We start from the raw sequence: 16,089 nt of genomic DNA, 5'->3' as shown, positions 1-16,089 counted from the left end.
CTTTCCCAGCATGGAGTAAGGTTGTCTAAGCCGTCAATTGGGATGGCCCCATGTGTTGATCGAAGTACCTCCAGACCAGTGGTCAGGATTCACGGTACCAGCAAGGTAAGCAACAAACAGTAGAGAGACGCGTAGTATCCTGTTGTCCGGGCAAGATGGTGGTTTTGTTTTATTTTATTATTATTTTCCTCCAATGCGGTTGAATGAGCAAGTCCACATCGATTTGCCCATTGCGGACCAAATGCCAAAACATACAGGGATTAAGTGTTGTCAGGGGCGGCGTTGCAAAATGACAGTGGGCGGTGGATGGCTGGGTAGCGAGTGACAGCTTGAGCCCCGAGAGGTGCTCCACATTGCCCGGACCCTCTGCGGTAGGTGTCAGATTATCCCCAATCTAAAATCTGCAAGTCCCGCGATCCAGGGAGCACGACAAGGAAAAAAAAAAAAACGAAAAGAAAAACAGACACAACTATTATTCCCCAACTCTTTGCACTGTCCGGTCCATGTCATTACAAAGATACACCGCACATACGGCTACCCGACCCGACCGGAAGGAATAAGCACATACTCAGATACAGCTAACCAGTACTGTAGCCGCGACCATCGACGGTCTTGCTCCCCTCATCTTTGGTGCTTTGGAATATGAGGTAGTACTCCGGTCACTTCTCAGATCCTTGACTGGACTGAGTCGCCTGTCCTCGTTGGTTGCTAAAGGCCAGGCACACCCACACAACGGCCCGCCCGCAAGCTACCGGTAAATACAGTACAGTACATACAGCAGCAGTAGCAGCACCACAATTGAGTTGGATGTCACCCGCCTCCCTCGATTGCTCATTGACCGGGACGAGTCGCAACCTGCCCGAAATAGCATATTCAATTCAACGGCCTTTTTGAGTTTCTCCTATGGTGAGGGATTCTTCGGCTCCAGCTGGTTGGCATCCAGCAGAACAGTCCCCGACGAGGTACGGCAAGTCTTCCGTGGCCCTTAATTAGTGTCTCTGCCAATCCCCATCGAAGCCACCCCCTTGCTATCCCTGCAACGACCCCATCTGCCATCTCGAATCCATGGCAACACCTCGAATGAAGTGAACGATTGAGTGTTCCATCTTCTAACATATACACCTTCCTCGATTGCGATCATCAGGAACAGAGGAAGAACGAGCCAAAGTCCCGTTACCGACCACTCGCTGTCGCGAGACACCTCCGATTCTCCGATGCTCAGCGCGTCGTCCTCCAACAACCATTCCTTGTTTTCCTTTGGGAGGAATGGCGTGCAACCACCGAGCGACGAAGTAAATGAGAACACACCAACATCCTTCGATTTCCTGCCTTCCGTAAACTTCGATGATTTGCAGAGCAGTTTGGAGTCCGCATCCACCGACTTCAAGCTAACCCAATTCCCGTCGCCCACGGGTCAGGGTAGCATCCTCGAAGCTCACGGAATGGCCTCTACGATTCCCGAGAAGAACAACATAACGCAGTATGGCAGCAGTACACGCGTCGCCATGTCCCAGACTCAACCCCAAGTGCAGACCTCGACACGAATTGGGACGGCCGGGTCCATCCCCAGGCGGCCTAGTAATGCAAGCACTCGATCGTTCGCGATGCCCACCTCTGCGTCGACGGGTTCTCTTGCCAGTGGCCCCTCTATCGAAGGAGCTCCAACAGCCCCAGCTGCTATGCGAGCACGACGACAAAGCCACTACCCGCCAGTCTCGAACAGCAACATTGCCAAACCACCTCGAAAGTCGGTTGGTCCCGGAGTGTTAGAGTCTGAGTATGGAGCACGGAACACGGCACGTCGTCGTCCTAGTTTGACGACGAGCATGGAGAGAAACATGCCTTCAGCCGGAAGATCTTCTATTGATGAGGGGGCTAGGTTGATTTTCGGAGATCCCACGCGCAGTTCAACAAGTTCAAGAGCCTCTAAAGCCAAATCTGTCGGGCCTCCACCGAGGGTCAGCCAGGCTACCCTGTCCCCCGACACCAGCATCGGCTCCGAGCACTTTCCGGTCGGTGGCACGATGCCTCGATCTCCGCGATTTCCAGGGCAGAACTCTGCGAAACGGCAGTCAGTTATACCTGGCGTCGTGGCGACCGGGTTGGGAGCTCGGACCATCAGCCCAACTGATTCTCGACGCATGAAGCGTATGTCCCTAAAGGCGCCACCAACCAGCACACCACAGGTCCCAACTGTTCAGGCTACTGTGGCGGATGCGCGTGCTAGTTCCCGTTCACCGTCCATGCTTCCGCGCAAGACTTCGACACCCTCTTCATCTCGAACTACTCCAGATCCAAATCGAAAGTCATATAGCTCTGGTCTATCCATCAACTCAGTTAACAGCTTCAACACCGTACGGACGTCTACAGGCTCTATGCAACGGCCTGCCCAAAATGGCACATCCAGGTTACCCGCGCCAAAGGCATTGAGCGTTCACAACCAGGCTAACCAAGAGGACGAGGAAGATGTACCTCCTGTTCCTGCGATCCCCAAGGCCTATGAATCACCCAAGGACTCGCCAGCCGAGTGCTCGTTCTTGGATAAGCGAAAGTCTACCCTCGTTTTTGACAGTAGCAGCATCCACAGCACCTCGACGGCGAGTTTGTCGACTTATCCATCCTTGGAGCAGCCTGGAAAGGTGTCGAGAAAAAGTAGTATTCGAAAGGTTAGCCACCAGAACATTACTCTGGATTTGGACAAGAAGGGCAATGTTTCGCAATCCAAGAAAAACCTTCAGCCTCTGCGGTTACCACCGCTCACCCTTGGTCCCTTGAGTACACCTACAGCGGCAAAGATCGCAGCTCTCCAAGAGCAGGGCTCAGCTCAGAGCCTCAGCGCGACTCCTCCACCGAACCGACGAAACTCAAAAACCCCCACCACGCCCATGACCGCGTCGAAGAGCTCATTTTTCTCGAGGCATCGACATGCTGATAAGGCAGAAGGAGCAAATCTCAGGAGTAGCAGCTCCATTTACAATATCCGGACAGAGAGTCCGGGACAGGCAATTGACACGAACTCGACAGACTCTATCAAGGCTATAAATGTTCGACAGCCGGCACAGAAGCCATCCGTGTCCCCGTATCTGTCTTCATCACTTCCCAAAGGTGGGTTGGAGGGTTCGGGAGCGTTCACGCAGCAAAGAAGAACCAAGACTGGCAACGGTTTCAGCAACGGTGCCGATGTCAGTGTAGGGACGACTATCACACAACAGCGCCCGTCTGGGCCTCGTGAACCCGCAGCAAGCAAGCCCCGTGCACCGAAATCTCCTGGCCCACTGTCAAGCCCCGATGAGCCACCGACCCCATCTTCGATGAGCTCGCTCAGGCGAAAGCTCAGCTTATCCTGGAAGCGTAGCGCATCAAAGGCGAGCATTCTAGCCGGTGGAGATAAGCCTTTTGATCAACACGCGACCGAAAGCATGCCGCCGCCACGCCTTCCAGCCTCTTCGACTATGAATCAGCTGGCAAAGAAGCCACCGAGCCCAAGTTCTTCGTCCAAGGCAAACGGTAACTCGAGCTATCTTGAATCTCGGCGACGCAAGAGTTCCGCCTCAAGTCTCAACGCAATTGTCGCGCAAGATCGTGTGCGCAGTGACATCTGGGGGTCCAAGAATGAGTCTGGCCAGAGTAACACCTCGGACCGCCCGCCGTTGTCTCACAGTTCTTCAGTGATGCAAAAGATTCTCAAGCCGAGGGCAGCACCAAACACGAACCGCCGCCAGGATGTTTGGACTGCGGATTTGGACAAGGACGATCTCATTGCTGAGGAGGAGATGAGGAAGTTTGGGTCGCGACGAAAGGAGACTGAACTGGCTGCCAAGACGTTGGATGCGCTGCGAAAGAGGGCTAGTCCCAAGGAGCGTGTGAGTCCGCAGGATGCCATCAGGATTGCCATGCTGAACATCTATGAGCGCGGTGAGATTGTGGATTACAACGATATCTACTTCTGCGGCACTCAGAACGCTGCCAAGGTTGTGGGTGATCTCAAGTCGTCCATTCCCAACTTTGGATATGATGACGAGAGGGGAGACTACTCCATTGTGCCCGGTGATCACCTGGCATACAGGTACGAGATCATTGACGTTTTGGGTAAGGGCAGCTTTGGACAGGTCGTGCGCTGCATTGATCACAAGACTGGCGTGCTCGTCGCCGTCAAGATAATCCGGAACAAGAAGAGATTCCACCAACAGGCTTTAGTCGAGGTCAATATCTTGCAGAAGCTGCGTGAATGGGTAAGTGATGTGAAATCATTCTGCCGGCTTAAAAACTGTTCTAACACAACCTCTACCTCTTATAGGACCCCAAGAACAAACACAGCATGGTCAACTTCACGCACAGTTTCTACTTCCGCGGCCATCTGTGTATCTCGACTGAGCTGCTGGATATGAACCTCTACGAATTCATCAAGGCGAATGCGTTCCGTGGCTTCTCGCTGAAGCTCATCCGGCGATTCACTAAGCAAATGCTGAGCTCTTTGAGCCTCTTGAAGCAGCACCGGGTTATTCACTGCGATCTCAAGCCGGAAAACATCCTCCTTCACCACCCACTCCATTCCGAAATCAAGGTCATTGACTTTGGTTCCAGTTGTTTCGAAAACGAGAAGGTATACACCTACATCCAATCAAGATTCTATCGCTCACCTGAAGTCATCCTGGGAATGACATACGGCATGCCCATTGACATGTGGAGCTTGGGCTGTATTCTGGCCGAGCTTTACACCGGAGTACCGATCTTCCCTGGTGAGAACGAACAGGAACAACTTGCTTGCATTATGGAAGTTTTTGGACCTCCCGAAAAGCACCTCATTGAGAAGAGTACTCGCAAAAAGCTCTTTTTCGATTCAATGGGCAAGCCCCGCTTGACAGTGTCTTCAAAGGGCCGCAGGCGTCGTCCCTCGTCGAAAACTCTCCAACAGGTCCTGAAGTGCGATGATGAGGCTTTCCTCGATTTCCTGGCCAGATGCTTGCGCTGGGACCCAGACCGTCGTATGAAACCTGAAGAGGCTATCCGTCACGAATTCATATCAGGCATCAAGGCTTCTGCTCCCCTCCCACGAATTACTGCCCGTGATGGATCCCCTATCAAGCGACACAACACCATATCCACCCCAAGGCCTCTACCTGAGCCCCCTGGAGGTGCAGGACTCAAGACTGGCAGCAACTTTGCGCGAGCTAGCCCGCAAAAAATGATCACGGCTGGTTCGCGGCGCGCGTCGAATATGTCAACAGCTAGCACCGTTTCAGCTGCGACAAAACGTGTCAGTACGGGAACTGGGACCTTGATGATGGGCTCGAGCAACCTCCCAAGGGCTGCTGGTCGCTCCGCTAGTGCCAAACAAGACCTGGCAGCCGCGGGGGCTACGGCCGCGATGAATCGCCGGGCGTAGCATGCCAAGCGAGGCCGGGCCATGATTTCGATGACGGAACCCGCATAACAGGTTTCGAATCATGACAATGATGTATATGAGGAACAATGGCTTTCTTTCGCGTTCTTGCGTATACTACCAACACTTTTGATATCTTATTTTCTAATCACTTGGGTTAATTGACCGAACGGTCACCCAAAAACTTAACATTTGAAATCGCCTTTTCATTTTCCCCCAACTGCGGCCAACAAGTCTTCAGACGAAACGATACCCTCTTTAGGCCAATTTCTAGTCTTGTATGATGTTGATGGAGACGCTGAGCGCGGGTCTTTCACAATTGCAAACTTCTCCTCCAGTCGTTTTTTTTTTATTTGGATCTGAAAAGAAAGAGCTCTCGCCCATACAGTTATGTTGTTTGCAGAGGAGAAAGTCGAGAGAAACGAGCTTACCATTATTTTTTTGGCTGTACAAACTATCATTCCCAAGAAGTTACATGACAAAAAAAGCGAAGAGGAAGATAACCACGTGCATGAAAAGCACACTGCAACTAGACATGGGACAAAGAAAGGGACTTGTTTTTACCAATCATACCGTGCGCAATCAGGCGGGTTGTAGTATACGGCCGGTTCCCCGGGGCCTTTTGTTAGCTGCAAAAATGTGCCTGCATTGGGGGCTGGACGAAATGACTGCGATGAAAAACAACGACGATGCTGGATGGAGGTGTGAGCATATGGAGAGATAGAAGAGAGGATGTTTGAACCCTCATTGTTTAGCTCATCATACTAAAAGAAAGAATTCAATTTTTTGCGCCGTAAGCAAGCACATAAAGAAGTTCAGCCCTACGCGCTGCAGCCTGATGACGACGGGCCAGAAAACCTTGACTGCCTGGTGTGAGGGAGAAAAATATCAGTCCCGAATAGTAATCGAGCTTATCCACGGTACATATGCGCACCGGCGAGGGGGGTAAAGCAGTCATATTGACTCCCATCTATGCAGGTACGATTTCGGGAGGCAACACCTGCAACCGTCGTGTAGCAACAGGCAGGCAAGCAGGTGAGGGGAAGTTTGCGCATTGCGGAGGCCCAGCCATCGGGAACAGATGTGTCAAACACGGGACAGCTTGCTGCTTGCTTGCTGTTGCCTTGTGGGGGCTCCCTGATTTTCTTTCTTCTTTTTTTTTTTTTTTTTTTTTTGTTATAGTACGTAGATTACTGCCGCGCATCGGCGGGACACCCGGTCGCAACCTTGGCTGAAGCCCGTTCTTCTGCGCGCTTATTGTTCCGGGTTTATGTCTTACTTCATTTTCTTTTCGTCGACATTTTATTTCCTTTTCTTCCCGGCCTTTTCTTGTACGATACCAAAAGTCAATCGCCGGGTGGCGTATGATGTTCGGCTTTCTGGGCTGCCTGGACTCATCATAAGGTCTCTGTGTACCGGCAGTTCCCGTATTTTTGTTATTGGCTGTTTTACCTTTTTTTTTTTCTTGAGCCTTTCTTATTCCTACCTATTATTTCTCAGAATATCTTATGTCCTCAAGCATTTTAATACTTCCAGGCGATAAGATTTTCGCCTCTTTAGAGATTGCGGCACAAGAGCAATGCATACGGAGTAGTTGCTGCCTGGGGCGGGCGGGTGCCGGACCGAGGTGGATGACGGAAGCGCGAAAAGACAATACTCGTGACTTTTTCGGGGTGCGCCTTATCCTGCGACCGAGAATTATATCGTCATGCCATGACCCTCGGCATCTTCTCCGAGACCCCGCAAAAGAGATATACTTCGAATAAAATAAAATAAAAAGATGAAATAATAAATATAAATAACGGTGAGTGATCACCATCACCACCCACACCCCACCGCGGCGTTCCCGTTGTGGGTCCCCATTTACACCTAGTTCGCTGACGTCCTCTTTTGTATACTTTTCTTGGTGGTATCAGAAAGGTGTGAGTAAGTAGCAAGCAAGCAAGGTAGGTAGTGAGAGTGAGGCGCAGTTAAGTGGTACTATTCCCGTTCAAGAAAAAAAAAAAAAAGCAGAGTTCCTCTACAGAATGAAGCATCTAAACGTCACCTAAATGGAAGCTCTACTACTATAGATCATCAATAGGTACCTCGTTATCTAGTCAGAAAAAGACAACCACAAAAGGTCATCTTGCCACCACTACGGATAAGGGTCCTCAGAGAAAGAACACAGCAGACGGCCTGACCCGTAAAAGTGTCGATCTTGTTGCCATAAATGCCTTTGAGAGGGTTGGCTTTCATTATGTGGTTTGTCTGGATATGATTCTCGTCAGGTGGACAGCAACTATTTGTGACAGTAAGTAATTATTTGTGATTTGAAGATCGGCTGCCATTCTAAAACTTTTGCTGTAAATCTCTGAATGGGCAATGGCAAGATGCTTCATGAACAAAAAGAGAACACAATAAAACAATGTACTCCACTGTGATGCGCAACACTACGACATTGCAGATTCCCAAAACCCTGGAACCCCGGCAGACATGGAGAAGCAGCTGAGACAGCCCATGCAATGCATGTCTCTCTTCTCACTCTTCTCGAAGGAAAAATTCCCCGGTTGACTGGCTTCGACAAAATGGTATGCACTACGTACAGTACCTTGGCTGCCGGTTGACTGACGGCCTAGGCTTGGGACCGTCGCTGATTGGAAGGTTTCCCGGTTCCCGTTTATTTTGGTCTGGTGGAGGTCAGCACCATTGGTCGGTTTCCCGATCCGATCCACCCCGACGCAGCGATGCAAGCAGGGCAAATTGTCGATAGCTGTTTGGCTTGCTTGCCTGCTTGCTGCTGTGCAACCACCGGACTGGTAGGTGGAGGCCAGCTTGGCCAGATATCGAATCGTGACTGCCTGGGTAATCGTTAAAATCGGTCGGTACCTATGACAAATATAAGAAGATCACCTTGAGACGATGCAGTCGAGAAGTCGACAGGTGTCAAAAGTGATGCTTTTTGAATGTCGCGTCAGCGGTCAAATCTAGGTTGTAATATTCGGCAAAAACTAACTGATTTGGCATGACCTGATTTTAGAGCTGAAAGTCAAATCTCTGTTGGATCGATAAACAAGGCATTTTTAGAAAGAAGACACAGACGCATATGTTATGGAGATCTGACGCACTGCAGGACAGGATAGGGTCGCGAAGTAGAAAAATGGTGGGTGGGTTGGGCAAGCGAGCAGGGGGGAAAGGGTAGCAGCCACATCACTCCACTTTACCGGCACCTGCAAGACCTCCAATTGACAAGGTACCTACCTTACGTACCTACGTAACGCGGGAATTGTCTGGGCTTTTTGCGTACAGCGGCCAATAATGCAACAAAAGTAGCATCATGTAAAGACCCAACCGGCGGGTCGTTTATTCTCTTCTCAAGTTCCCATGTGGCTACCCAGCTTTTGCCAAGCACAATCGATGATACTGTACTCGTACTACTTACTATGTACAGAAACGGGCCAGGGTTGGACATTTTGGGTTCACTGACGGTGTATGCACAGCCATAACACTAAATCCGCGTGTGGGCTTGTTCTTTATCGGCCAGGCGCAAGCAGCATGTGCTAAGCTGGCCTGTCAGCGGCGCCATGACTTGTGTTCAGAGGCCTCGCGCTTGTTTTGGGAAGGTGTGGCTGACAGCCGGCGGCTCTGGCTGTGCTGCGTGTATTAGCCATGTGCCAGCAAGCGGGATTGCAGACTAGTACTACAGTAAATAAGAAAACAAAAGAGAATACCAAACGTCTGGTTACAGGCGGTGGGTGCTATGCGACTGACGGGACGCAGTCAGTAGATCAGGAACTTAGTCAGATGGGTGTGCATGGGCTGCCATGGCATAAGCGTTCGTCCCAACTTCTATTTCTCCCGTCGAGTGGAGAGCTGACAGCTAGCGGACCCAACCTGCGACCAAGATTAGATTTGTGGATGTTTTTGTTTCTTTTTGCAATTGAGTGTTGGCATGATGATGTGATGGTATGGAGTCTCGGACTTTCTGCGGAATATGCTATGATTCATACTTACCAGAATGGGTGATTGAAACGAAAGTGGCCTCTGTTCGATGCCTTGTTGCTCTTGTAGGGATTTTTCGGATCCAAATCAGGCATTTGTCCTTTGTGAATTGAGCCTTGCGCTGCGCGCGTACCTGCTGTGTGCTACCACCACGGAAATCATCTGCACAGCAGGACAGATCTGTCAAAATTGGTGCACGCCCTCCAAGCTACATAATCACATGATTCAATCACACTCCTCTTGCAGTTTGCAGTCAGCCCTACAGCCCGAGCAGTTCAGATGTACTGCCTCGTGGAACCGTCCCAATCAAGGTGTGTGGCAGATGGATCCTGTCCCGGGTTACTGTTGATCGTTTTGCCACCTTTCGACGACCATTTGCAACATGAATCGATCTTGGGTTCTGGGGAATGTGGGCCAACAGTCCAATCATAAACATGTTGGCGAGCGATAATGGCAAGGAACGATAATAGACTATTGAAGGTCAAGAGCTAATTAATTAGCAAATGAACAAAACCGTTGTCGTTGCGCGCTTGTTCGTCAATGAACGATAAAATGTTTCGCCATGCACGTGCCGCGCAAACCAGGCAGAAGGCATCTGCCAGAAAGCATCTGCCAGAAGAGAAACATGTCTGACTGCCACATGCTGTCAGTACCTTTGGAGCGGCTAGGAATTGGTCCGAGTTTTTTTTTTTTTTTTTTTTTTTTTTCAGCCACGCCCCTCCTTTCGCGGCTGTTTCTTGTGTTCCGCCGTCCTCCACTCTCACCTCTTTCAAAATGGACACCCGCCAGGGCAATTAGTTCTAGTCCGTACCCATAAGTACCGTATTACTACTAGCACCATTTGACCCCACCAAGCCCACCGCCCCACGCAGCCATCAAGTCTTCTGTCATCTTTTACCTCTCAAGCTCTCTTACTCTCCTGTCGAGCTCGCGAGCTTGACCTCTCACCTACCTTCTTCCTACTCCAAAAGCAGACACCTCCACTGCGCCCGTTTGCAAGGGTCTGCACATGCAGCTTTCTCCCATGAAGCGATTGTTCTTTTTTCAATACCCTCCCTGCATCTTTTGAGCCCGGCTCCTGCAGAAGTCCTGCATTAGTCTGCATGGTCGCTCTCTATGTTACTGGCCCGTTGGCGGGCGATGGGTGTGGTGTGGAATACTGTCCCACTGGCGTGGTATCGAGGCTGCTGCTGCTGCTGCCTTAGATCTCTGTCTGGTCGCATGTGCTGTGCCGATGACGATGCTCACACATCGAACCTAGCTCAGCACTGCACGGCATACCAAGCTCACTGCCAATTCTGCCAAACGATGGAGGTACTGCGCTGCATTGCACTGCACCACCATTCGATGGCTTGCGAGGCCCTTGGACTAAGTAGTCTAAGTGGACAGGGTATAGAAAGGCACCATGCCTTCCACCTTTCGACCTCGTGATCCCCTCTCGTTCCCTTTCTGTTCATCTTGAACAAAAACAGTCATCGCCGTTGCATTCTCTTCTTTTCTTACCATTTTCCCCCTTGGCATTCTAGCCGTTCAGGCATCCCTTTGTTTCCTTTGACTGCCACCGCCCTCGTTTTATATCGATTTCCCTAAAAACGCCTTTAGACTAGGTTCCCTTTGCATATCAGTTGATAGCCAATTCGCTTCTTTTCTCCTATCCTCAGAGCAAAAAAGACACCCATCCACCAAGACCCGAGGCATCCGTCTCCTTCCGGCCCCCAATCTGCCCAGCGCCACCTTTCATCACAGCGGTGCCATATTCAGTTTGACTTGGACTTTCGGTGCATATTGAACCTTTGGTGCCACATATCAACCTCGCACCCTGGTCCGCCTTGCTCCTGCTGCTGCTGCTGCTGCTGCTGCCTTGGGCTTTTTTATTATTTCTTTCTTATACGACACATACACGCACGCCAAGCTTGCCTGCTTTTGCCTGCATACCTGCCTGCTGCTGGTGCAACAGCCTTGCTATTTCTACCGCGTCCAACGCACGCACCCATTAGCTTTCATTCTTTTCTTTCATTCACGGTTCTTTCAAGATATCCAGACGACATGTGTTACCAGTTAACTGAGTTGTACTCATCGTGCCGATGCTTGTATTACCAACATGCTGTAGATCGATGCTCGAGTTATGGCCGCCGTGGCCATAGCATCCAGCAGAGAACTATTTATGTTGGTTATGCCTGCGCCGTCCATTCACAAGGTCACTACAGCACCTCATACTCTGGGGACGACAGGTATTCCGACTCGGGATACTACAGTAACCAATCAACAACCAAGAGCTCCTCGAGCCGGTACAGGTGAACAGTGTTGTCTTCGGTGATGGGCTGTTCTCCGGGCTACCCCTCCTTGGCACCTTTTGAGCTGGGGCATTGGATCAGCTACCTATATTCTCTCCCCGCGATATCCATTTCCGTGAACAGACCCATGTCGCAGCTCTCGCTTCTTCTGGCACGGCATCGTCAACGTCTGCCAGCATCTGCGCCTTCATAGAAGCGCATAGAGTCCACAACATGCTGCACCGAGGCTGATCAGGGTCGACTTTTGTGGAGAGCCGCTTTACGCCCTTCCAGGAGGTAGCCAGTCCATTCTCGAAGACGCAGAACAACAACCGAGAGAATCGGCAAAAAAAGGGGAAACGATGCGAGTCGACAAGCGAAAACACACGGCTTCTGTTGACTGAGCAGCTTTCCCTTCTCTTCCCAGAGATCAACACACTACGCACCACCAAGATCCGGTCTTGCAGCTTCTCAAAATGGTCTCTCATTGGACCGTATCCAGCCTTTTTTTCGATCAACACATACCCATAGAATTTCTTTTCACACTTTCGGCAAAGCGAGCATAGCGACTAGCGGCAATTTTCACCAGCAATACAACACCATAGCTAATACACACCATTGTCACCAGCATTAAGAGTACGATTTCATGGTTTCCGGAATACACGAAGTGACACGCCAAGCGAACGATCACGATTATACGATGACGGCGCATCTACAAATACTTTTTACGTCCTCGATGCGGCTTCGGTCTGATCTTTTGCAAAAACCAGTTTCGCAATGTCCTTTGAGTCAATGGTCTTGGTGGTTATTTTCTTTCTTTCTCTTTTTGTTTTCTTTTTTTCTTTTCACAACATGTTGTTTCACCCACTACCTTTTGACATTGCATTTGTTTGAGCGGGAAAGGATATACCAGGCGTTTGGGTACGGGAAAGACTGGCAGCGAGGTTTGGTGTTTTCGCGCTGGTCCAGCGATTGATGACTTTTTGTTTTGAGGGTTTGGTCTTCTTGTTTTCATGTCGTCTTGTTCATTTTATCGCCCTTTCTTCTCGGCACTCTTTGTCTCGATGAGCGAAAGCCAGGATGCTTTTCTGCTCGATATCCCAGGAGGTTGTAACTTTTTTTTCTCCATATACACACTACCCTTACACTGGTTTGTGAGGCCGGCCGGCAGAGCCGCGGGCCAGGACAGAGGCAACTCAGGCCTGGCCCAGCAGAGGAATGGCAGCAATTGCACTATTAGAAACTCAGGTCTGGACCACTTCTTCTCATGCATTTGCAGTGCATTCCTCTGCTGCCGGTTTATTTTTTATTTGGGTCTCGACTATATTGCATATGCCACGCCCAGAGGACTTACGGCTGGACGGCGACCAGCGCAAGAATCTGCTCATAGCCGGTTCTAGGGCGGAGCTTCTCCGCGGGACGACATCCGGGGACCTGGAGGGCATCTGTCAATGTATCCGTCCATCGCTAGCCTTGCTGGACCAAATCTACATCCTAATTAGAATACTACAAAAGAATTGCATCGTGTCTTCCTGTGCAAGTGAGTAATTCCTAGTGTTATTACCGATGTGTCATATTGATTGTTTTGGGGGCCTCCCCCCCCCCAAATCCTATTCCATTCACCACGTGGGATAGCTAGGGAAAACAAGGCACAGGCTCTTCCCACACCAGCCGGGAGGATCCTCCGGGGTCCGATTTTGTGCTCCTATCTGCGGGGGATGCTACCCGCAACCTATTGGGCTTTCTTCTTACCATGTTTCACTCCCGTAAAGAAGGGGGGTGTAGCACGTAAAGATTTAAATGACAACTTTGGGACTTTCTTCGCTGGGTGAGCCACCCCCCCGAGGGATCATTAAGCTACAGGAAGAGGCTTGGGCCGGGTCCCTGAAAGGTCAGTCATTCTTTTGTTTTTCATTGCCGGCATTACTGCGGCGGTAACTTGGGAAAAGTATATGGTTGTAACTCCTGAAGAAAGTTCTGAACTTTTTTGGACACTAGCAAGCTTGTTGACCACCCTTTTTTCACACTCTATTTCTTTCTCCTTTGCACAACATCCGAACACCATCTTCTTAACCAGTCCCATGCTTGCAGGACAAATTTAGAACTAAAAAGGGTGCAAGAAGAGATCTAACTGGGTTCTCCTTTCTCTTTTCTCGTCTATCCTCTGCAGTGTTCTTTTCAATAAGTCGTCGTCACCGAGGCTCTGTTTTGTGTGAGATAGGATTAGGACAGGCTGGGGCTGTTTTTGGTGGTGGCACGCAGAAGTCAGCCTTGTGGCTCCAGCATGAACACTATTCTAGAACTAGTTCTAGAGCAGTCGCGTCTGCTGCGCTAAGCAGCCAATCGTGCAACGGGCCATAATGCACACCCCCAAAAATAGTAATCTGCCAAGCTCTTTTTTTGTTCAAAAAGGTTGGCTGGGATCTGGCATGGATGGGATGGGTGGGAGTTTTCGTTAGTGGTGTGGTGGAGTACCTACAATCGGGATATGGATGATGGTTGGGTGTGGGCGGTGGTGGGCACAACAGGTAAAAAAAGTATAGTGAAGTAATAATATTATTGTACAGCGTTTGATTTCTCAACAGGTACCCAAAAGGTATAGAGAAAAGAAGATGGTGGGGTCTAAATTTGACACTTATAATCTCACAGCGATCAGATGCAGTCAGGGTTCCGAGATGACTACTATTTTCCTTGTCAATGGGATTTCTCCGTTTCTTTCCTTTCTGGGGTTTCCCCATTGTGACTTACCAAAGAAAACACCCAACCCTGATAGTGAAGGGGGCAAAGTAAAGTAAGGGAAGCATTCCAGTAATGGTAAGATCGGTTTCTTCGTGGTGCTTTTTCCAACTGAGCTTTGTCCGCGGTAAGCTTCCCCTTTCTTGCTTCGCACCGTTGTGGTTTAGTGCAAGGCCGTTTCCGAAGTAGACTAAACTAGGCTGTGAAGGTTGCGAAAGAGGCGCAATTTAGATAGTCTCGTGTGAGGGTTTGTGAAGAATTCAGAAGGCCCTAGAGGATTAAGAGCCGACTTGGGGAGTCAACTGGGGGCGGCCTACGAATGGCATCATTTGCTGTGCGGCAGAAATGTCTTTAGGATGCAGCCTCGGGAATTAAAAAGGGAGCGAGGACCAAAAGCTTGGGTGAGGCTGAAATGCATCGCCAAGTTGAAAACATGAGAGCAAAGGTGCCTCTCCCATTCGGGCGACATGTGGTCAAGTTACTACTATGTTTGATACCGCGCCCCTCTTACCAAGGAAAAATGATGCCGTGCACAGTTACTGACCTTGCCGATGAAGGATCACTTTGCTTTTTGGTACATTCCCGAACGCCGTCCAAGAGTGAACAAAGGGTCTGACCCGAAAGGAACAAAGGTGTAGTGGGGAAGGAAAAAAAAAACATTGTAGGGCCGCGCCGAGTTCGCCTAGTTGCTCCGTGCCTCGATTGATTTCGGGTACCGCATATTTGGGCTGACCCGAAAGGATTGCGGCCCTTTTTACGCGCTGGAATGACTAGGAACTACAAGTCCAGAGCTCTAGAAGTAGTGACCTTAGTTAGGCACTCGTGTTTGCGAATTGTGGGGGTGGCTGGCTGTTTTAGGCAATAATTGAAATAGTCATTAAGACGCGATAGGGGGCCCGGCGTCCGCCTCGATCCCCGCGCCTCTATGCTGCCTGGCGCAGTGTCCTGATGCGCCCTATGCAGATTAAATGCAGATTAAATCTGATGCCCACGGCGGAGGCGAGGCAATCAAACACCCACGTATTGCTGGGTACATACCGAAAATGGCAGGATATCAAGAGAGCTGGAAGCAGGTTCACAAGCATGTCCAGCCCGAGGGAAGGAGGGGCGTGCCGGAACCAGCTGGTGCCATGTATGAAGTGGCAGCGAACCAGACGGCTTGGTTGGTTTCCGAGGTTTGATGCCCAAGGGCGGCGTGGTTTTTTTTGGTTTTTTTTTTTTTTTGTCGTCCTTCTCTCGGTTGGCAGCCTAGAAGTGGGGTGGCTCAGAAATACTCATGTTCAAGCTTGAGGTTTCGTGGGAAACGACCAACAACAGCACCTAGATTGCTAAAGGGCGAGAGAAAATAGCTGCTCAGAGATCCTTTCATGACTCGCCCTGGCTGTATTTCCATGTCACTGATACGCGCAATTCTTTTTTTCTTTTTTTCTTCTCGTGGAGTCCTCCTCCGCTCTCAGTGGCGGCGACGGGGGATGTTGGTGTTGATTTGTCGAGCCAACCCTCACTTGCAAGCGTTGACACGTATGCCCTGTATTTAAATCTCTGTCGAAGAAAATCAAGAGAGGCTTTCATAGAAGCGCTTACTCGGCGGAGTTTTATTATTGTACATGTATGTATTATCCAGGGGTTGTCATGGACGCACAAGTCCCAACATTCATCCAGCGTTGGCGGCCGACTCGGGCATGACCGGTGCAGACAAATATATCAGACGGCATT

At 50.2% G+C, this 16,089-nt stretch overlaps 5 protein-coding genes across 5 annotated transcripts; 3 read left to right on the top strand and 2 right to left on the bottom strand.

Moving 5' to 3' along the window:
• Positions 1-429: 429 nt before the first annotated feature.
• MGG_00760 (CMGC/DYRK/DYRK2 protein kinase) lies at positions 430-6,232 on the top strand. Its single transcript, XM_003718192.1, has 3 exons — positions 430-962; positions 1,145-4,232; positions 4,298-6,232. The coding sequence occupies exons 1-3, from the start codon at positions 904-906 to the stop codon at positions 5,384-5,386; spliced, it is 4,236 nt and encodes a 1,411-aa protein (XP_003718240.1). The 5' UTR covers positions 430-903; the 3' UTR covers positions 5,387-6,232.
• Positions 6,233-7,649: 1,417 nt separating this feature from the next.
• Positions 7,650-9,138, bottom strand: MGG_17378 (uncharacterized protein; the record flags this gene model as incomplete). The annotated part of the gene is made up of 5 exons (XM_003718191.1): positions 9,094-9,138; positions 8,805-9,011; positions 8,633-8,652; positions 7,969-8,251; positions 7,650-7,664 (listed from the first exon to the last, which is right to left on the bottom strand). Exons 2-5 carry the CDS (start codon positions 8,832-8,834, stop codon positions 7,650-7,652), a joined length of 348 nt encoding a protein of 115 aa, XP_003718239.1. The 5' UTR covers positions 8,835-9,011; positions 9,094-9,138.
• Positions 9,139-9,199: 61 nt separating this feature from the next.
• MGG_17377 (uncharacterized protein) lies at positions 9,200-10,870 on the bottom strand (the record flags this gene model as incomplete). The annotated part of the gene is made up of 5 exons (XM_003718190.1): positions 9,200-9,256; positions 9,377-9,526; positions 9,946-9,997; positions 10,317-10,442; positions 10,868-10,870. 5 exons carry the CDS (start codon positions 10,868-10,870, stop codon positions 9,243-9,245), a joined length of 345 nt encoding a protein of 114 aa, XP_003718238.1. The 3' UTR covers positions 9,200-9,242.
• Positions 10,871-11,410: 540 nt separating this feature from the next.
• MGG_17376 (uncharacterized protein) lies at positions 11,411-11,662 on the top strand (the record flags this gene model as incomplete). Its single annotated transcript, XM_003718189.1, has 1 exon — positions 11,411-11,662. One exon carries the CDS (start codon positions 11,411-11,413, stop codon positions 11,660-11,662), a length of 252 nt encoding a protein of 83 aa, XP_003718237.1.
• Positions 11,663-15,341: 3,679 nt separating this feature from the next.
• MGG_17375 (uncharacterized protein) lies at positions 15,342-15,697 on the top strand (the record flags this gene model as incomplete). Its single annotated transcript, XM_003718188.1, has 2 exons — positions 15,342-15,548; positions 15,626-15,697. 2 exons carry the CDS (start codon positions 15,342-15,344, stop codon positions 15,695-15,697), a joined length of 279 nt encoding a protein of 92 aa, XP_003718236.1.
• Positions 15,698-16,089: the final 392 nt, after the last annotated feature.

This window comes from Pyricularia oryzae, chromosome 5 (assembly GCF_000002495.2).
Source record: "Pyricularia oryzae 70-15 chromosome 5, whole genome shotgun sequence".
NCBI classification, from domain to species: domain Eukaryota; kingdom Fungi; phylum Ascomycota; class Sordariomycetes; order Magnaporthales; family Pyriculariaceae; genus Pyricularia; species Pyricularia oryzae.
The sequence above is the reverse complement of the archived record's forward strand: the minus strand, read 5'-3'. Positions and strand labels throughout refer to the sequence as shown.

Excerpts from the sequence above, each read along its gene's own strand:
- MGG_00760 (XM_003718192.1), top strand. The coding sequence starts at position 904 with ATGGTGAGGGATTCTTCGGCTCCAGCTGGTTGGCATCCAGCAGAACAG. Across the intron at positions 963-1,144 it reads GCAGAACAGTCCCCGACGAG|GAACAGAGGAAGAACGAGCC; the intron begins GTACGGCAAGTC and ends TGCGATCATCAG. Across the intron at positions 4,233-4,297 it reads TGCAGAAGCTGCGTGAATGG|GACCCCAAGAACAAACACAG; the intron begins GTAAGTGATGTG and ends TACCTCTTATAG.